The sequence below is a fragment of the Oncorhynchus nerka genome, linkage group LG23, assembly GCF_034236695.1.
Source record: "Oncorhynchus nerka isolate Pitt River linkage group LG23, Oner_Uvic_2.0, whole genome shotgun sequence".
NCBI classification, from domain to species: Eukaryota; Metazoa; Chordata; class Actinopteri; order Salmoniformes; family Salmonidae; genus Oncorhynchus; species Oncorhynchus nerka.
Genome location: NC_088418.1, coordinates 32557824 through 32580502, shown reverse-complemented (window position 1 = coordinate 32580502; position 22679 = coordinate 32557824). Strand labels below are relative to the sequence as shown.

Sequence of the window (22679 nt, the reverse complement as noted above, 5' to 3'; positions counted from 1 at the left end):
GCTAATTTCTTAAAATCAATCCCCTATACAATGTTATTACAAAACAGGTTTTAAATTCTCTGGTAATGCCAATACGGAATACTATCAAATGCTTCTCAAAGATGCCCTCTGGTGGTAAAACTAGCAATAACTTGCAGTAACAGGAAAAATGGCTGAGAGTTAAATGACGTGCCACAGAAGCACGCAAGGTGTGCCACAGATTGACGCAATTTTTAAAGGAGTCTTTTTTCAACACACTAACCCAATAGGCTACATGTAAATCTACATTTCAAATGTGAGATTTGAACTCTTGTCACAATCTGCGACAATTACATGGATTAGGCACTTTACACAGAGAGCAATTTCACCAGTCAGTCAAATACACGTAATAGCCTAGTTGCTTTGATGATCAGAACGTGCTGTTGGTATGTTAAGGGCGCTTCCACGAACAAGTGTTGGAGCACGTCCAACTAAATCTACGATTTTAATTGGCTGCAGAAGTTGTGCCAGGATGTAATCACTGCCACCTTGTGAGGTTAGCAAAGGGTCATGTGATCTGATGGGACCTTCTACAATTTCGCTTTCTGTCACATGCAAGTAAATTGAAAATGTTTAATTGTCTGATGTGCATTTTGTGTGTGAGAACCGGTTTAACTTTAAATGCTTGCTTATGTTCGCATGTAGCAGAAAGTAATGAACCACAACTTGAAACAAGACAGTAATAGTAATTGTTGGTCAAAGCACTCTACATTGTATGGGGAGGGGAACTCATCTTACCCACTGCCAATGGTGTAGCAGCACCCACCTTTTCTTCTTTAGGCTTTACTCACAGATAAGTTAAGTTTCTAACACTGACCATGTTTGTTCTCTGTGTGTCCTATTCTAGTGCTGGATCAACTCCTGGAGGAGATGCAGTGCTTCCTCCTGATCCTGGATCGGGAAAACCTGAGTGGGAATGCCACTGTGCAGAAAGGCATGCTGTCTGACCTGCTGCAGTCCTACAGATGCTCCAACGGTATGTGTAACCAGTGGAAATCTGACATGGCCCAGCAAACATGCCCACATTGGCGTGAGGTGGGCCCAAAGCGGGCAAATATATTGGCCCCATGTAGGTTTCCCACATTGGCTCCAAGGTCGGTGGCTCCAAGAAAAGCCATAACTTTGCCTAAAATAAATCTACTCTTTAGATCGACTGCCCTTATTGGTCCCCAAGATAAGCTCATGGTAATGACCATATCAGGTTCCCGAGTGGTGCAGCGGTCTAAGGCACTGCATCTCAGTGCTAGAGGCATCTCTACAAACCCTGGTTCGATTCCAGGCTGTATCACAACCAGCTGTGATTGGGAGTCCCATAGGGCGGTGCACAATAGGTCCAGCGTCGTCTGGGTTAGGGTTTGGCTGGGGTAGGCTGTCATTTTCAATAAGAATTTGTTCTTAACTGACTTGCCTAGTTAAATTAAGGTTAAATAATATATATATTGTATGTTTGTATGGCCCACCAGGCACGTGCACAGATACGGTTTTACCTGTGCCGAGCACATGCCCCTTTGCCCTCCCACTCACCAAGTGCCCTTTTGGGTGGTGTAATAATTTTTGTTGTTGTGTACTGTTTTTGTCATTGTTCTAAACCCACTGCCCCCAAGATGTTGTGATGTCGTCAAGTTCGCCACCCCTTACCCTGTCCAGTGGTTAGCCCTGTACAGAGCTCACGGGCGCCCGGGTTGCCTTTTTCTCAGTCCGCCCTGTACATAGCATTTGATTAACACTTGATTTATATCATCATCAATATTCGGTTTGGTTTGCAGCAGCATTTTATTTATTTCCTTATAGAATCAAAGCTGCGGAAAGCCTGGTGAATTTAAATACATTTGCCAAAGTTATAGAATTACTTCTGTCAGTTCAGAAAGAAATTGGATAATTCTACACTATGAGTAGAGGCGGCAGGGGCGGCAGGTAGCCTAGTGGTTAAGAGTAACTGAAAGGTTGCAAGATCGAACCCCGAGGTGACAAGGTAAAAAATCTGTCGTTTTGCCCCTGAACAAGGCAGTTAACCCACTGTTCCTAGGCCGTCATTGAAAATAAGGGTTAAAATAAAGGTTAAAAATATATATAATTTAGCCACAGAGGATCAATAGCTTCTTTTAAAACATTGCCTAGCTGTGGATTGTGTGTAGCCCAATAACAAAGGATAGCCTACAGTGGGGAATGCACTGTTAATCTGTCAGACAAAACAATATTTCTAATACAATCGCGTGCAAATGGCTCTTGCTGAAAAAAGAAGGCCGTAATCTGTGTGCTATCAACATCCAATAGGCCAATTGCAAAGTAGGCTAAAACAATAGAGAGAGAGGCTTTTGGCACTACTTTGTAAAACAATGTTTGCTCACAATTTATTTATTTTCTTTATTTTTTTAAAAGGCCTCCTGTGGGGATGGGATAAAAAATGAATAATATAAAATAGATATAGGACAAAACACACATCACGACAAGAGAGACAACATAACACTCCATAAAGAAAGAGCTAAGACAACAGCATGGCAGCAACACATGAAAACACAGCATGTTAGCAACTAGGGATGCAACGGTACAGTGGGTCCATGGTTCGGTATGTATCGCGGTTTGTGGGTCACGGTAACGGTATAAAAAATATATAAAAAAACACATCTCCCTTTAAACAATGAACTCTTTATTTTGCCAAGAGACAAATACAACTTTCCATTCAGAAAAGTATATGAAATCAAGGGGAAAAAAACATTAAAATTAAAAGTGCTTCTTAGCTTTGACAACTTGTAGGTGCTTTGCCTTCTCTAGTTTAAATAAACATGGTACATACATGGTACATACATAAAATAACTTGAATTGCAACATCAAGTTGGTACCCTATATGAGATATCTATTCCTTTATGTTGAGGTTCTTCTTTAAAAATATAAACACGTCAACATTCTCTGAAGTAAGACGAGAACGGCTTGCACTGACATTGTCCCCTGCAGTGGAGAAAACTCTCACTTGCAACAGAGGTTCCCGGGACACTGAGGCACATCACATTTTAACGCACATGATAAAAACAATATCATGAAAAATAATTTTAAAAATAGGTAATACCTGATGTTCATGCTCCACAATTTCTTTGATGAGATCCTTGTAGACTCTGTCACAGCAGGCTGGTAGGGATTTAAACCTAGGATCAAGAGCTGTAGCTCTGTGAAGGTAGTCTAGAAGATCCCTGTCTGTGTATCTTCTCTCCAAGTCCTGAATGATGGCTGCCTTGGCCTCCCTGATGGTTGCACTGTCCTCAGGACCTGGTGCCATGGATTTGAGAATCATTGTCTTTAGAGGGAGAATCATTGATGAGGTGGGACTTGTTTCACTGCTCATGAGAGTTGTCATTATTTTCAGGGGGTTGGGTAGCTGAATGAGTTCTTCTGCCAGCTTCAGTTCACTGTCAGTCAGCATGGCTATGTCTTTAACCGAATTCTTCACAGCCTTGTCCCTTACTGCAGAGTAGATGGCCGGTTGCTGATCCACATGACGTTCCAGCATGTCATGTATGGTGTTCCAACGGGTTGTGACATCATGGATTAATTTGTGCTTTGGTATATCTAGCATCTCTTGCTTGACTGTCAACTTGGTGAGCACCTCTGCTCTCTGAAAAAAAGTCACCAGTTTTTCTGACCTTCCCCAGGAGGCGGGACACTGCCTTGAGACAGACTGCCCTCTTGGCTGTGAGGTTCAGGATGTGTGTAAAACATCCAATGTGGGGCCCAAACCCATCAGCTTCATGGATGGCATTCACAATGTTTTGTGTGTCGTCTGTAGTGGCTAGGATTGTGATATTTGGTCTCTAGCTTCCACTCAGTCACATCATTCATTCATTCTAGGGCTGAGTGTGTGCTTGTATGATTCTCATACAGGGGACAAATTTGCACGTAGCTCTTCATCTCCCAATCCAGTACGTAGTTAACCGTCACAGTGAGGTAGCTTTGAGTTGCTCTGGCGGTCCAACTATCAGTGGAGAGAGTTAGATAAGGGTGTCTTTCAATTCGTTTTCAATTTCTCTCCGTGATGTTTCATAGAGTTTGGGAATTACGTTGCTGTTGAAATGTGTGCTGGAGGGGACATTGTTACGCGGTAAAACATTTTTTTTCATCAGGTGACGAAATCCCGAGTCAGTAACCACCGAATAGGATAGGGCTGCAAATCTTTGGCTATGAATACTCCCACTGCTTTCGTTATTTCTTTATGATTTTCTGAATTTGTCTCAAATTGTTGTTAGAAGGCAACAGCGAGAGATTTGTTGTATTTTTGCTAACGAGTGCACCTGAAAGGGATACGGCTGGGTGATGGCGACGTAAATGACACATCATGTTAGAAGTGTTTCCACTCGAGTAGCCGACAGTGGCAAAGCAATGCTTGCAGACTGTACTTGGTTTGTTTACGGTCTTCTTACCCTCGCCTCTTCAAATTTGCTTCTCTCTGTCTCACTAGCGCACACCATTGTCACGTTGGAGCTGAGAGAATATTTGTTTTTAGTTTCCCTTCTCTTCATGAAGCCCCTTTAGGAAGGTTTCCTACTGATGTCATTGCAAATCGTCTATTGGCTCTTTAATGGGGAGGGGTTTGCAGTCACTGCGGTTGCCACATTTTGAGACATTGCTGTGGAGTAAAGTTTTTCAGCCCACAAGGAGCCCCCTAATGGCCTGGGGCCACAAGCAGTTGCCTGCCTTGCCTGTTCACAAGCTGAGTGTTTGGTTCTGTGGATCTGAATGTACAACGTGCATGTAGTATGCAATGGATTAGGGAGATTCCTTGAGCTATGTTGTTGATGTAAATTGAGAAGAGCGTGGGGCCTAGGATCAAGCCTTAAGGTACTCCCTTGGTGACAGGCAGTGGCTGAGACAGCAGATGTTCTGACTTTATACACTGCACTCTTTGAGAGAGGTAGTAAGCAAATCAGTCCACAGACCCTTCAGAGACACTAATACTCCTTAGCCGGCCCACAAGAATGGAATGGTCTACCCTATCAAAAGCTTTGGCCAAGTCAATAAAAATAGCAGCAAAACATAGAATGACATAATTTAGGACCATTAAGGTTGCAGTGACACATCCATAACCTAAGCGGAAACCAGATTGCATACCCGAGAGAATACTATAGACATCAATAAAGTCAGTCAGTTGATTATTGACACATATTTCAGAGTCTTGAGTGTATGAACAAACAGACTGTCCCACGGTTGGGTAAACAAGCCATATAACACTGCACAGATGGAGGGGGCTTCAAAAGCCTCTGCATTTGGTTTGGGAGGGGCTGTGAAACTCTTGCCATTGTTAGGCTCAAGAGTTTTCACACCTTTCACTCCACACTTCAGTGCTAGTTTCTGTCAGATTCTTTCCTAGCAGTTTGGTAGCCTTATTTATTAAGGACACAATGCAGATAGCCCGGTTAGCCAATGTGCGGGAGCACTGGTTGGTCGGGCCAATTGAGGTAGTATGTACATGAATGTAAAGTTAGTGACTATGCATATATGATAAACAGAGAGTAGCAGCAGCGTAAAAGAGGGGTTGGGGGGGGCACAAAATGCAAATAGTCTGGGTAGCCCTTTGATTACCTGTTCAGGAGTCTTATGGCTTGGGGGTAAAAACTGTTGAGAAGCTTTTTTGTCCTAGACTTGGCACTCCGGTACCGCTTGCCATGCCGTAGTAGAGAGAGCAGTCTATGACTGGGGTGGCTGGGGTCTTTGACCATTTTTAGGGCCTTCCTCTGAAACCGCCTGGTGTAGAGGTCCTGGATGGCAGGCAGCTTAGCTCCAGTGATGTACTGGGCCGTTCGCACTACCCTCTGTAGTGCCTTGCAGTCGGAGGCCGAGCCATTGCCGTACCAGGCAGTGATGCAACCAGTCAGGATGCTCTTGATGTTGCAGCTGTGGGGGAATAGGCTTTGTCGTGCCCTCTTCACGACTGTCTTGGTGTGTTTGGACCATTCTATTTGGTTGGTGATGTGGACACCAAGGAACTTGAAGCTCTTAACCTGCTCCACTACAGCCCCGTCGATGAGAATGGGGGCATGCTCGGTCCTCCTTTTCCTGTAGTCCACAATCATTTCCTTAGTCTTGGTTACGTTAAGGGATTGGTTGTTATTCTGGCACCACCCGGACCAGGTCTCTGACCTCCTCCCTATAGGCTGTCTCGTCGTTATTGGTGATCTGGCGTTATTGGTGATCTGTTGTGTCGTCTGGAAACTTATTGATGGTGTTGGAGTCGTGCCTGGCCATGCAGTCGTGGGTGAACAGGGAGTACAGGAGGGGACTGAGCACGCACCACTGAGGGGTGGCAGCGTGGCAGATGTGTTGCTACCTACTCTCACCACTTGGGGGCAGCCCGTCAGAAAGTCCAGGATCCAGTTGCAGAGGGAGGAGCTTAGTCCCAGGATCCTTAGCTTAGTGATGAGCTTTGAGGGTACTATGGTGTTGAACGCTGAGCTGTAGTCAATGAATAGCATTCTCACATAGGTGTTCCTTTTGTCCAGGTGGGAAAGGACAGTGTGGAGTGCAATAGAGATTGCATCATCTGGATTTGCTCAGTGCGAATGTTGCCTGTAATCCATGGCTTCTGGTTGGGGTATGTAGTCATTGTGGGGACGATGTTCTCGGTGCACTTATTGATAAAGCCAGTGACTGATGTGGTTACTCCTCAATGCCATCGGAAGAACCCCGGAACTTGTTCCAGTCTGTGATAGCAAAACAGTCCTGTAGTTTAGCATCTGCTTCATCTGACCATCTGAATTGGAAGAAGGTTTTGATGTTGAGGTTAGTATCCTGTATAAGTCCTTCAAAAAATAGGCCTGTTGGAAGCTGAAACTATTATTTGGTAGTCTGCAGCAGCCGGAGCCGCGCATCATTGGGTGTCAGTGAAACTGGAAAGGTTTTTTAGGACTTGTACCATATGTTTCCGCACACCTAGGCCTAGGCTATTGATGGATTCAAGATGAGGTCGTTTTTATTGATCTCAGATTCTCAGTTTGTCAGTGTTAAAGTAGCTCGTTATTTCGATCATTTGTTCAGTATTAAAACAGTAAAGGTGTAAAATGATGTAGAATTGCATGAAAAGCATTTTAAAAGAGAAATATTTCCCGGACCCTAGGCTACTGAAACATTTCCCAATGTATGCAACTTCTGTAAGCTCTTCTACTCTACTGCTCTATGCCATCTCTTTTGCACACCAGTATCTCTACCTGCACATGACCATCTGATCATTTTTCACTCCAGTGTTAATCTGCTAAATTGTAATTATTAGCCTACCTCCTCATGCCTTTTGCACACAACGTATATAGACTCTTTATTTTTTTTCTACTGTGTTATTGACTTGTTTATTGTTTACTCCATGTGTAACTCTGTGCTGTTGTCTGTTCACACTGCTATGCTTTATCTTGGCCATGTCGCAGTTGAAAATGAGAACTTGCTCTCAACTAGCCTACCTGGTTAAATAAAGGTGAAATAAAAAAATTATGCAAATGCAATGATAAGCATGCAATGCTTTATTACCTCAAAGCTCCCCAGGCCACTCCCTTCTCGTGCTCACTTTTTGTTTCGTCACCTCCCGATTTACAAATTAAGCACTGAACACTGTACTCTAGACTCTAGCTAACCACCATATACTAAAATATTCACACAAGCCACTAGCCAGCCAGCCATATATCCTGAGTTAGATTATGAATATATTATGAAGTAAGAGCAAGAAAAATCACAATCATACATAAAACATTTTTTATTTTACCCTCTTTTCCGGATGTCAATCGTGTCTTTAGGAGGCACTTTAACCTCTTGCTCCTACCTGACACGCAGGCGTCCCATCTAGACATCTGGAAATGCAAATGCGCTACGCTAAATGCTAATAGTACTAGTTAAAACTCAAACGTTCATTAAAATACACATGCAGGGTAGTGAAGTAAAGCTACACTCGTTGTGAATCCAGGCAACAAGTCAGATTTTTAAAATGCTTTTCGGCGAAAGCATGAGAAGCTATTATCTGATAGCATGTAACACCCCAAAAGACCCGCAGGGGACGTAAACAAAATAATTAGCATAGTCGGCGCTACACAAAACGAACAATAAAATATAAAACATTCATTACCTTTGACCATCTTCTTTGTTGGCACTCCTAGATGTCCCATAAACATCACTATTGGGTCTTTTTTTCGTTTAAATCGGTCCATATATAGCCTAGATATCAATCTATGAAGACTGTAATCAAGGAAAAAAACATTGTTTTATAGCGCGACGTCATTTTTTAAAATTAAAAAAGTCGATGATAAACTTTCACAAAACACTTCGAAATACTTTTGTAATGCAACTTTAGGTATTAGTAAACGTTAATAAGCGATCAAATTGATCACGAGGCGATGCATATTCTATAGCTGTACGTCTGGAAATAATGTCCGGGTAAATCTCAACCAAAATATCCGGTCGGAGACCTGAAGAAATGGGCTGTCTCTTGTTCGTTTGACCAAGAAACAAAGCCTAGGCAAATGACAAGACTGTTGACATCGTGTGGAAGCTGTAGGTATTGCAACCTCGGCCCCATTTATTGTGGTTCACCTTTATCGGTTGAAGTGGCGCATGGATATATTTTTCCATTTTCAGTGATCAGTGACCCAATGGGGTCATGCTTGCTAGGGGGTCTCCTGCTAATCTCGAAATCCAGAACCAGATTGTCACGTGATTTACTGGATTTGGTTCTGGGGGATTGTTGAGATTTTTGGCCTAGTGCAAGTTGCGAAGACCACACCGCCTCCCCTGAAATCCTCTGGGTAGTCTATCGGCCAAATTAACCCCTCCCCTTCCAAAAGTCGAAAGATGCCCACCCCTGCGAAATCCTGATTTGTCTAAATCAGGCATTCCCAAACCAGGGGTACACGCAATGCCGTCGGGGGTACGCCAGATAAAAATGTGATTCACATTAAAAATATATATATATTCGTATACAAAAACTTAGCATTTAGTAAAAAAATGTAAGGCCAGCGTACCTAGAGACACATACCAGCTCTACTGGTGGTACTGCTACTACCAGCAGTACTACACCTGCACCTGTCGACGACACAAGTTGTTCTGCTTCCATGAGCACATCCAATGCTAGCATCAGTAATTCTACATTTGTTGTCAGCCCAGCTAGCATGGACACTCACAGTTGTGAATCTGATGCAGCCAAATAGCTACTGCCCCCTTACCCGGGAAAGCACCGAACAACCGACAGGGACGATGGACCATCGAAGAGGTGCAAATATGATGAGAACTACATTGATTTGGGGTTCACTTATATTGGGAGTAGTGCCTTTCCTCAGCCACAGTGTGTTATATGTGCAAAAGTACTATCTCACAACTCGATGATACCTTCACTCTTGCGCAGACATTGAGAAACAAAACATGCCAATTTGAAAAATAAGCCACAGGTGTTTTTGAGTGAGAATTAAGACGACTTTCGAGTAGTAAGACATGTATAAAAGCAACAGATTAATAAGAAGGGGCTAGGAGTGTCTTATATAGTGAGCTACTGAGTGGCTAGGACAGTTAAGCCGTGCTGCTGCTCCAGTTTCCCTGACCTATTCACCGGACGTGCTACCTGTCCCAGACCTGCTGTTTTCAACTCTCTAGAGACAGCAGGAGCAGTAGAGATACTCTGAATGATCGGCTATGAAAAGCCAACTGACATTTACTCCTGAGGTTCTGACCTGTTGCACCCTCGACAATCACTGTGATTTTTATTATTTGACCCTGCTGGTCATCTGCTGGTCATCTATGAACATTTGAACATCTTGGCCATGTTCTGTTATAATCTCCACCCGGCACAGCCAGAAGAGGACTGGCCACCCCTCATTGCCTGGTTCCTCTCTAGCTTTCTTCCTCGGTTCTGGCCTTTCTAGGGAGTTTTTACTAGCCATCGTGCTTCTACACCTGCATTGCTTGCTGTTTGGGGTTTTAGGCTGGGTTTCTGTACAGCACTTTGAGATATCAGCTGATGTAAGAAGGGCTTTATAAATTATTTTGATTTGATTAAGCCCCATACTATTGTGGAGGACTTAATGCTTCCTGCTGCTGTGGATATGGCTGGAACAATGCCGGGGGAAAAGGCAAAAAAAAAACTATACAGACATTGACTTCATCAAACAACACTGTTTCACAATGCATCAGTGACATGGCAGGAGATGTTTTTAAACAATTACTGCTGCGTATACAAGCCAGTGAATTCTTTGCATTACAGCTGGATGAATCAACAGACGTGTCGGGTCTGGCACAGTTCCTGGTGTACAGTGGCTTGCGAAAGTATTCACCCCCCTTGGCATTTTTCCTATTTTGTTGCCTCACAACCTAGAATTAAAATAGATTTTGTATCATTTGATTTAAACAACATGCCTACCACTTTGAAGATGCAAAATATGTTTTATTGTGAAACAAACAAGAAATAAGACAAAAAGCGGAACTTGAGGGTGCATAACTATCCACCTCCCCGAAGTCAATACTTTGTAGACCCACCTTTTGCAGCAATTACAGCTGCAAGTCTCTTGGAGTATGTCTCTATAAGCTTGGCACATCTAGCCGCTGGGATTTTTGCCCTTTCCTCAAGGCAAAACTGCTTCTGCTCCTTCAAGTTGGATGGGTTCTGCTAGTGTACAGCAATCTTTAAGTCATACCACTGAAACATTTATTTGGGCTGCAATTTCTGAGGCTGGTAACTCTAATGAACTTATCTTCTGCAGCAGAGGTAACTTTGGGTCTTCCTTTCCTGTGGCGGTCCTCATGAGAGCCAGTTTCATCTAAGTGCTTGATGGTTTTTGCGATTGCACTTTAAGAAACTTTCAAAGTTCTTGAAATGTTATTTTTCCAAATAGGGCTATCTTCTGTATACCACCCCTACCTTCTCACAACATAACTGATTGGCTCAAACGCATTAAGTGGGTGAGACATTACAAAAATGTACTGTATCTGTTAATTGAAATGCATTCCAGGTGACTACCCCATGAAGCTGGTTGAGAGAATGCCAAGAGTGTGCAAAGCTGTCATCAAGGCAAAAGGTGGTCATTTGAAGAATCTCAAATATAAAATATATTTTGATTTGTTTAACACTTTTTTTGGTTTCTACATTATTCCATATGTGTTATTTCATAGTTTTTATGTCTTCACTATTATACTACAATGTAGAAAATAGTAAAAATAAAGAAAAATTCTGGAATGAGTAGGTGTGTCAACTTTTGACTGGTACTCATATATATATATATTGCACATTTACTGTAACCCCTTTTTTGGGGGTAGGCACAAAACTACCTTCATACTTTCATATTTTTTTTTAAATTATCTGGTGCCGGTTACCTTCATACGAGTCCCGTGACACTTGTGGGGGGTCATAGAGCATAGAACACCATCGTGTTCGTGATAATATCCCCTTTCCACTTTCCACAGAAGTTCCTATTAGTTTTTAGCCCAAACGGTTCGGAAGCTATCAAACAGAAGTTGCCACACTGACGGTACCGACTTCAAACAAGTCTCTTGACACTTGTGGGGATTGTACAGCAAAACAGAGAATACCATCGTGAGAGTCTCCCCTTTCCATAGTTTGCAGGTCAAAACGTTCGGACGCTACAAAATGTAGCGCTACAGACGCTACATTTTCGGTATTTATCATGGTCAATGCAGCACATGCAACAATGTTGATAACAATGATGCTGTTTTCACATTGCTTCTTAATATAAATCCAGTAGGGTTCTATAATTACACTATTAGTTTGTGTTTCTTACATCTGCAAACAGCTAATATGTCTATTCTTAGCAAGTGGAGCCTCTATGCTAATCACTAGTTAGCTGGCTGGCTGGCTAGCTAGCTAGCTAATATATGTACTGAGTCAGCACAAACATAATTAGCTATACAGCTTGAAATAACTTAGACTGTTGAGAGTAACACAGTATTCATTAAGCACATTTTTAACTTGTATTATTCAAAAACATTAAATACTGTCAAAAAAATGTACACCATGATATGATATTTTGGAAATATTTCCCAGCCCTATTTTAGCATCCCACTAATAGCAGGTTTCCACTAGTTTTCACTACTTCTACTCATGGTCTCTAGCTGTCTGTCGGTCCCCCCGTAGTTAGCTATCTGATCTGTTTTTTTAACTAGCCCGTTGCTTAACAGCGCTGCATGCGGTTCTGGCTAGAAACCTCTGGGCTGAACCCCACTCGGTTTGCTTGGCTAAACTCGAGCTATGCTGTTTCTTCAAGTGTGTTACACCAACATGAAGCACAATCCTTTACATTCCCCTTTAAAATATACACCTAGCTAAGCTTTTTACTTCGAGTTGCTTGGTTTACACACCGAGTCAGCACTTGGCATTAATACACGCTACTTCCACTCATGGTCTCTGTCAGTCAAAAACGTTTGGCGGTAGCTAGCTGAAGTGCCGAGTATATGAGCTATCTAGTTGGCTAACAGCAGTTTTTGGCTAGCTATACTCGAGCGGTACTGTTTCTTCAAGTGTGTTACCCCAGCTGTTAAGCACAATCCTTTACATTCCCCTGTAAAAGATAATCAAAGCTGTGTGTTTTTTATGTTAAGTGACTTGGTTTACACACCGAGTCAGCACTTGGTATTTACACGCGCTTAGCTAGCTATCTATCGTCACTCAGCCAGCTAATTAGCTAGCATCCCTGTTAGCTCTACTTTCCCTACCCTGAGAGTATTTAGACCACTCCCCTGGTAAATAAAGCTTTCTGTTTCTACTTACCTGTCTTCCAGCTATTGTTACCCCGATAGTCTAGGATTACTCCCATGTCTTGTCCGACTTCCCGGTCAAATAGCATCGTGTGTGTAGCTAGCTAGCCTCCTCCCTGGTAATTCCTGTTTTCTGTTTTCTCCCATTCGTTTGAAACGATGTCCTCGAGTGCACCGACCAAGAAGGAGAGAAAGCAGCGCAAGCCTAGCAGGCCGGCAATTGCAGCCACTACATGTCACAGTCTGACTCCCTTAGATCATGCTACTTGCCTTGGCGTAGACCACACTTTGGCGGCTCTCGTTGACTCTGCTAGCTGTGCGCATTGCTCTAAGATGGGCACCGGTGTCATCAAAGGTAGATCAAGGTACATGGAAAGTATTGCCCAGGCCTCGTTCTTGCTTGAGGTAGATTTTGTTTACAACAAAGTTCCAGAGGAGGGAGAAGCTGTCCAAGCTTTCCATATGCCCCTCTACTTGAGCTCTTGGCAAGATTAGGTGGTCCATCTTCCCAGGGGACGAAACTTTCAGACAAATCCAGAAGTGAGGACGGCGGCATGTCTCTTGCTGCTTCAGGCAACGCCCCACTCTGACCAGGAGGTGGATTACACCCCTGAGGAAGAGTTGCTCCGGTCAGCTTGTGCTGCCCAGCCAAACCAAGGAAGTAGGGCAGGATCCAATGGGCATGTTCGACATTGCAGCCAACTTTAAAGGCGAGTCGAGACCTACAAATCACATTACATCCTAAATAGCTACTCAATATTGTTTGTAGATCAGTCAGTCACAATTTATCCATGGTACGTCTCCATTTTTATGCTCTCGAAACACGGCCAACGACTGATCTCCCCTTCTTCGAGGCACTCCGATGCACTGTCACCAAACTTGAGGTCGGGTATCCTACGCCTCCCCCACCTACAAAGAAGACTAGGATGGTTTGAATCACCCCTCAGGGTAATTCCACATCCATCCCACAATGTATACCAGCCTTCCCAGACTGTGTGTCTTCCAGGGTGGAGCCACATAAGTCACCTTCTCCGGTGACAACCTACCCCCACTTGGATATTTATGGCATGGAGTCATTGAGATGGTTCAGCTCTCCTGTCGTGGAGCCTTCCCTGGTTGAACACCTCGACCCAAGGCTCGGGGAGCCGGCTGAGCCCCTCTGACCTTAACAACAAGTCTCCTCAGGAGTCCTGTGTCAGGTCACTCCAGAGCCCCCCATCTCAAGACCCATAAGTCCCTGTGGGGTGGGTCAACACCACTGTCCCCCCAGTTCAGCTATCTAATAAAGAGTTCCCATCACATCCAGGCCAATGGTCCGAGGTTGATAGTTCAGAATGTTTCCATTCAAAACAAGCAACCTCTTGAGGGCTACCTTGTCCAACCAGCAGGTCTGAAAAGTTATTTGTTCTTTCCACGGGACAGGTTGCCCACATGCGCAGTCCTACCAGGGAACAGGTGACTTCTCTTGCTCCTCATCTGGAGCAGTGGCGCACATGTACAGTCTCCCCCTAGTTCCTACGCACCATAGGCCAGGGGTACAGACTACATGGGAATAGTGCAGTCCACTGCACAGGTGGAAGCATCCTGAGCCCTCAGACAAGATACCGTCTCTGTTTGCCAAGGGAGCCGCACGCGTGGTGCCAAGTGAAGAACCTCACCAGGGTTGCTGCTATTTCTTGGTCCTCACAATCGTATCAACTACATTTTTTTCCCTCAACAAAGTATTTTTCAGCAAACGTCTGTGCTAATTGGAAAAGACAAGCGCCGTGAGAGTTATTTAAGATCCTCTTCAAAGAGGTAGGTTTCAGATATTTTTGGAAGATGGGTAGGGACTCTGCTGTCCTCTCTTTAGGGGGAAGCTAGTTCCACCATTGGGGTGCCAGGACAGAAAAGAGCTTTGACTGAGCTGAGCGGGGGTAGGGGTGGGAGGGCCATTGTAAGTGTGCGAGGGCCCAGAGACTTGAGGTGGCGGAACGGAGTTCTTGGGATGGGCTGTAGGGTTTAAGCATAGCCTAAGGATTTACGGCACCTCAACAAGTGTCTGAAGGACAGTAGACCACAAGGATTGCCTATTCCTTGCAATGAGAGATCACAACATCCCTCACGCTAACTCACTAGAGGTCAGACGGGCTTCTGTACGCCTTCCCTCCCTTGGGCCTGATTCCCCCCACTCTGGACAGTGAAAGCAAACAATCTAGCCCTCATCCTGATAGTCCTGCCACTGTTAATGTCTACTTGGCAGCAATCTCAGCCTGCCATGTAGGATTAGGTGAGATGACGATTGGGGCTCACCCCTTTCGTTTGTGGTTTTATTTAGGGAACGCACTTCTTATAAGATGGACAGTTGCTTGCCTTGGCCAATGCCAAGCGTGTTAGCGACCTTCATGTGCTCTCGGTTCAACCTTCATGCACTCAGTTTGCCCCCGACTATTCCAAGGTTATGAAACGTCCTAATTCCGCGTTCATTCCTTGTCATTTCCATGACTCATAATAGCCTAGTCGAGCCACTGATATCTCCGTCTCAGAAATTTGTGTGCAGGCTAGTTGGGCTTTCCCTCACACCTTTGTGAGGTTCTATTGTCTGGGTGTCACTGTGCCATCCCTGGTGCGCACAGTCATTGGTGCTGGAGCTGAGTAGGATGGATCAGGCTCACTAGCAAGTACACCAACACAGGCTTCTCAGGAAAAGGGCTAATGTCAATCGGGACGTTTTGCAAGTGTCCCGTAGTGAGATGTCAAATCGAGTCGACTGTTAGAGAACTATGAGTTAGGGTATGCAATCCAGGTTCTGTGAAGGAGATTAGGGAAACATTTTACCAGATTGCCTCTCTTGCACAACTCGTAGAAGAGATAGTTTGTTGAATGAGGAAACAAGAGCATTGTGGGTGCAATATATACACGCGGGGCTCACACCCACAAAGCGTCTGTTAGGCATGATTTGAATAAAGTTTCAGTAAGGACACGAAGGGGCGTGTCCCATAATGAGATGTTTCCCTCATGTCTTTCAGACAACCGGGGTTTCATACTGTAACCCATAGTTGTTTCTACTCAGTAGTTTGTATCTCTCTCACAGAGTGGTGTGTTTCCATGTTCTGGTCTTGGGCTTCTCCTTACTTCCTCCCCTGGCTCCAAACTATCATTTTTCCAAGGCTGCTTTTATCCTCCTGGGACTTTCACTTCCTTTGAGTAGCTGCTTATAAATAGCATTCATTTCCATCCTCCAAATCTGTTTTCACTGTACCGGGAAAACATAGTCTAATTCTGCTTCTGTTATATTTCTCTCCTGATATTTATATAAAAGGAATGCCCGTTACTAGAGTATTTATTACTGGGGTTACACCAAAATCATAGTCCTAGGTTTTTCTCTGTGATTCTCTTGGTACAGCCTCAGTCAGATCATTGTCAAATATATATTTGAGAATGGGATCATTTTGGAAAAATAAACAGTGTTTTTTGAACTTGTTAGCCATTAATAATTATAGTTCTATGGCTAACTCATTATCCCCTTTTTATATGATATCTTCTGGATAATGACCCAAACTTGTGCATTTGTATTAAATCCAAATCAAATCAAATTTTATTTGTCACATACACATGGTTAGCAGATGTTAATGCGAGTGTAGCGAAATGCTTGTGCTTCTAGTTCCGACAACGCAGTAATAACCAACAAGTAATCTAACTAACAATACCAAAACTACTGTCTTATACACAGTGTAAGGGGATAAAGAATATGTACATAAGGATATATGAATGAGTGATGGTACAGAGCAGCATAGGCAAGATACAGTAGATGGTATCGAGTACAGTATATACATATGAGATGAGTATGTAAACAAAGTGGCATAGTTAAAGTGGCTAGTGATACATGTATTACATAAGGATGCAGTCAATGATATAGAGTACAGTATATACGTATGCATATGAGATGAATAATGTAGGGTAAGTAACATTATATAAGGTAGCATTGTTTAAAGTGGCTAGTGATATATTTACATCATTTCCCATCAATTCCCATTATTAAAGTGGCTGGAGTTGGGTCAGTGTCAATGACAGTGTGTTGGCAGCAGCCACTCAATGTTAGTGGTGGCTGTTTAACAGTCTGATGGCCTTGAGATAGAAGCTGTTTTTCAGTCTCTCGGTCCCAGCTTTGATGCACCTGTACTGACCTCGCCTTCTGGATGATAGCGGGGTGAACAGGCAGTGGTTCGGGTGGTTGATGTCCTTGATGATCTTTATGGCCTTCCTGTAACATCGGGTGGTGTAGGTGTCCTGGAGGGCAGGTAGTTTGCCCCCGGTGATGCGTTGTGCAGACCTCACTACCCTCTGGAGAGCCTTACGGTTGAGGGCGGAGCAGTTGCCGTACCAGGCGGTGATACAGCCCGCCAGGATGCTCTCGATTGTGCATCTGTAGAAGTTTGTGAGTGCTTTTGGTGACAAGCCGAATTTCTTCAGCCTCCTGAGGTTGAAGAGGCGCTGCTGCGCCTTCTTCACGACGCTGTCAGTGTGAGTGGACCAATTCAGTTTGTCTGTGATGTGTATGCCGAGGAACTTAAAACTTGCTACCCTCTCCACTACTGTTCCATCGATGTGGATAGGGGGGTGTTCCCTCTGCTGTTTCCTGAAGTCCACAATCATCTCCTTAGTTTTGTTGACGTTGAGTGTGAGGTTATTTTCCTGACACCACACTCCGAGGGCCCTCACCTCCTCCCTGTAGGCCGTCTCGTCGTTGTTGGTAATCAAGCCTACCACTGTTGTGTCGTCCGCAAACTTGATGATTGAGTTGGAGGCGTGCGTTGCCACGCAGTCGTGGGTGAACAGGGAGTACAGGAGAGGGCTCAGAACGCACCCCGTCAGGATGTCCAGTACCCAGTTGCACAGGGCGGGGTCGAGACCCAGGGTCTCGAGCTTGATGACGAGCTTGGAGGGTACTATGGTGTTGAATGCCGAGCTGTAGTCGATGAACAGCATTCTCACATAGGTATTCCTCTTGTCCAGATGGGTTAGGGCAGTGTGCAGTGTGGTTGAGATTGCATCGTCTGTGGACCTATTTGGGCGGTAAGCAAATTGGAGTGGGTCTAGGGTGTCAGGTAGGGTGGAGGTGATATGGTCCTTGACTAGTCTCTCAAAGCACTTCATGATGACGGAAGTGAGTGCTACGGGGCGGTAGTCGTTTAGCTCAGTTACCTTAGCTTTCTTGGGAACAGGAACAATGGTGGCCCTCTTGAAGCATGTGGGAACAGCAGACTGGTATAGGGATTGATTCAATATGTCCGTAAACACACCGGCCAGCTGGTCTGCGCATGCTCTGAGGGCGCGGCTGGGGATGCCGTCTGGGCCTGCAGCCTTGCGAGGGTTAACACGTTTAAATGTCTTACTCACCTCGGCTGCAGTGAAGGAGAGACCGCATGTTTTCGTTGCAGGCCGTGTCAGTGGCACTGTATTGTCCTCAAAGCGGGCAAACATTTATTTAGTCTGCCTGGGAGCAAGACATCCTGGTCCGTGACTGGGCTGGATTTCTTCCTGTAGTCCGTGATTGACTGTAGCCCCTGCCACATGCCTCTTGTGTCTGAGCCGTTGAATTGAGATTCTACTTTGTCTCTGTACTGACACTTAGCTTGTTTGTTAGCCTTGCGGAGGGAATAGCTGCACTGTTTGTATTCGGTCATGTTACCAGACACCTTGCCCTGATTAAAAGCAGTGGTTTGCGCTTTCAGTTTCACGCGAATGCTGCCATCAATCCACTGTTTCTGGTTAGGGAATGTTTTAATCGTTGCTATGGGAACGACATCTTCAACGCACGTTCTAATGAACTCGCACACCGAATCAGCGTATTCGTCAATATTGTTATCTGACGCAATACGAAACATATCTCAGTCCACGTGATGGAAGCAGTCTTGGAGTGTGGAGTCAGCTTGGTCGGACCAGCGTTGGACAGACCTCAGCATGGGAGCCTCTTGTTTTAGTTTCTGTCTGTTAGCAGGGATCAACAAAATGGAGTCGTGGTCAGCTTTTACGAAAGGGGGGCGGGGCAGGGCCTTATATGCGCCGCGGAAGTTAGAGTAACAATGATCCAAGGTTTTTCCACCCCTGGTTTCGCAATCGATATGCTGATAAAATTTAGGGAGTCTTGTTTTCAGATTAGCCTTGTTAAAATCCCCAGCTACAATGAATGCAGCCTCCGGATAAATGGTTTCCAGTTTGCAAAGAGTTAAATAAAGTTCGTTCAGAGCCATCGATGTGTCTGCTTGGGGGGGATATATACGGCTGTGATTATAATCGAAGAGAATTCTCTTGGTAGATAATGCGGTCTACATTTGATTGTGAGGAATTCTAAATCAGGTGAACAGAAGGATTTGAGTTCCTGTATGCTTCTTTCATCACACCATGTCTCGTTAGCCATAAGGCATACGCCCCCGCCCCTCTTCTTACCAGAAAGATGTTTGTTTCTGTCGGCGCGATGCGTGGAGAAACCCGTTGGCACTCCGATAGCGTCTCTCCAGTGAGCCATGTTTCCGTGAAGCAAAGAACGTTACAGTCTCTGATGTCCCTCTGGAATGCTACCCTTGCTCGGATTTCATCAACCTTGTTGTCAAGAGACTGGACATTGGCAAGAAGAATGCTAGGGAGTGGTGCACGGTGTGCCCGTCTCCGGAGTCTGACCAGAAGACCGACTCGTTTCCCTCTTTTTCGGAGTCGTTTTTTTGGGTCGCTGCATAGGATCCATTCCGTTGTCCTGTTTGTAAGGCAGAACACAGGATCCGCGTCGCGAAAAACATATTCTTGGTCGTACTGATGGTGAGTTGACGCTGATCTTATATTCAGTAGTTCTTCTCGACTGTATGTAATGAAACCTAAGATGACCTGGGGTACTAATGTAAGAAATAACACGTAAAAAAACAAAAACTGCATAGTTTCCTAAGAACGCGAAGCGAGGCGGCCATCTCTGTCGGCGTCGGAATATATGTTGTTATGTTGTTTGTTATTTTGGCCAGATCATCATTGCAAATGAGAATTGTTATACCCAACTCACTAACCAGGTTGAGAACGAATTACATTTGAGATATTTTAATTAATAACCAATATTCTTATATCAAAATCATCAAGCATAACAGTTCTAATAGTTAATAATAATGGCGCCAGAGGAGTGGCTGCTGTTTACGGTCCCCTAAACCAATTGTGATATTGTGTGTGTTTTTTTTGTGTGATTTGTAACTTATTTTTTTTAAATGTCTCTGCCCCCGTCTCTTATTACTGAAAAGAGCTACTAGGTATCAGGGCAGCGACACCGTACTGGAAGATTTTTTTCTTTCACGAGTCGAACGTGAAAGATTTACTTCAGACGCCCGACAAGGCCCTCATCCCCGTCATTCGCAGGAGAAAGAGATGGGGATATCGGGACGTAGGTCTGGGTGCGTTGTAAGGAACCGACAGCGAGTGGTTACCTGCCTTTACCATCGGTCCTATTAGCCAACTTACAATCATTGGATAATGAAATGGATGAACTACGAGCACGCATATCCTACCAACGGGACATTAAAAACTGTAATATCTTGTGTTTCACAGAGTTGTGGCTGAACGACGACCTGAATAACATACAGCTGCCTCCGGGAAGAAATGGGTGGTGGTCTGTGTATATTTGGAAACAACAGCTGGTGCACGAAATCTAAAGTCTCAAGTTTTTTTCTCGCCTGAGGTAGAGTATCTCATGATAAGCTGTAGACCACACTATTTACCAAGAGAGTTTTCATCTATATTCTTCGTAGGTGTCTATTTATCACCACAAACCGATGCTGGCACTAGGACCGCCCTCAATGAGCTGTATACGGCCATAAGCAAACAGTAAAACGCTCATCCAGAGGCGGCACTCCTAGTGGCCAAGGACTTTATTAATGCAAGGAACCTAAAATCCATATTTCCTCATTTCTACCAGCATGTTAAATGTGCAACCAGAGGGAAAAAAATCTCTAGACCACCTTCACCCCACACACATAGATGAATACAAAGCACTCCCTCGCCTCCATTTGGCAAATCTCACCATAATTCTATCCTCCTGATTCTTGCTTACAAGCAAAAACTAAAGCAGGGAGCACCAGTGACTCAGTCAATAAAAAAGTGGTCAGATGAAGCAAATGCTAAGCTACAGGACTGTTTTGCTAGCACAGACTGGAATATGTTCCGGGATTCTTCCGATAGCATTGAGGAGTACACCACATCAGTCACTGGCTTCATCAATAAGTGCATCGATGGCGTCGTCCCCACAGTGACTGTACATACATACCCCAACCGCACTCAGCTAAAGGGTAGAGCTGTCGATTTCAAGCTGTCGATAACCCGGAAGCTTATAAGAAATCCCGCTATGCCCTCTGACAAACCATCAAACAGGCAGAGTCAACACAGGACTAAGATCGAATCGTACTACACGGGCTATGATGCTCATTGGATATGGAAGGGCTTGCAAACTATTACAGACTACTAAGGGAAGCGCAGCCGCGAGCTGCCCAGTGACATGAGCCTACCAGACGAGCTACATTACTTCTATGCTCGCTTCAAGTTAAGTGATACTGAAACATGCATGAGAGCATCAGCTGTTCTGGACAACTGTGTGATCACCGACTCGCCGTAGCTTACGTGAGTAAGGCCTTTAAACAGGTCAACATTCACAAGGCCACATGGCCAGACGGATTACCTGGATGTGGACACTGAGCATGCGCTGAACAACTGGCAAGTGTCTTCACTGACATTTTCAGTCTGTAATACAAACATGTTTCAAGCAGACCACCATAGTCCCTGTGCCCAAGAACACGAAGGTAACCTGCTTAAATGGCTACCGGCCCATAGCACTTACGTCTGTAGCCATGAAGTGCTTTGAAATGGGGGTCATGGCTCACATCAAACACCATTATCCCAGAAACCTTAGCCCCAATACATTTTGCATACCGCCCCAACAGATCCAATCTCTATTGCATTCCACACTGCAAAAGGAACACATATGTGATAATGCTATTCATTAACTGCAGCTCAGCGTTCAACACCATAGTGCCCCCAAAACTCATCAATAAGCTAAGGACCCTGGGACAGAAACACCTCCCACGCTGATCCTCAACACGGGGGGCCCCTCAGGGGTGTGGACTCAGTCCCCTCCTGTATTCCCTGGTCACTCATGACTGCATGGCCAGGCACGACTCCAACACCATCATTAAGTTTGCCGATGACACAACAGTGCTAGGCCTGATCACAGACAACGATGAAACAGCCTATAGGGAGGAGGTCAGAGACCTGGCCGTGTGGTGCCAGGACAACAACCTCTCCCTCAGCTTGACCAAGTCAAAGGAGATGATTGTGGACTACAGGAGAACAGAGCACGCCCCCATTCTCATCGACGGGGCTGCAGTGGAGCAGGTTGAGGGCTTCAAGTTCATTGGTGTCCACATCACCAACAAACTAACATGGTCCAAACACACCAAGACAGTTGTGAAGAGGTCACGACAAAGCCTATTCCCCCTCAGGAGACTGAAAAGATTTGGCATGTGTCCTCAGATCCTCAAAAAGTTCTACAGCTGCACCATCGAGAGCATCCTGACGTGTTCCATCAATGCCTGATGTGGCAACTGCTCGGCCTCCGATCGCAAGGCACTACAGAGGGTAGTGCGTACGGCCCAGTACATTACTGGAGCCAATCTTCCTGCCATCCAGGACCTCTATACCAGGCGGTGTCACGGGAAGTTCCTAAAAATGGTAAAAGACGCCAGCCACCCTAGTCATAGACTGTTCTCTCTGCTACCACACGGCAAGCAGTACCGGAGCACCAAGTCTAGGTCCAAAACGCTTCTTAACAGCTTCTACCCTCAAGCCATAAGACTCCTGAACAGCTAATTAAATGGCTACTCAGACTATTTGCATTGCCTCCCTCCCTCTTTTACACTGCTGCTACTCTCTGTTTATTA

At 44.8% G+C, this 22679-nt stretch overlaps 1 protein-coding gene across 1 annotated transcript in view; it reads left to right on the top strand.

The window, feature by feature from the left end:
* afap1l2 (actin filament associated protein 1-like 2) overlaps window positions 1-22679 on the top strand; it is a 139305-nt gene that overhangs the window by 24677 nt on the left and 91949 nt on the right. The window contains 1 exon segment of the mRNA XM_029629768.2: window positions 866-994. Coding sequence (XP_029485628.2) covers window positions 866-994 — 129 coding nt within the window.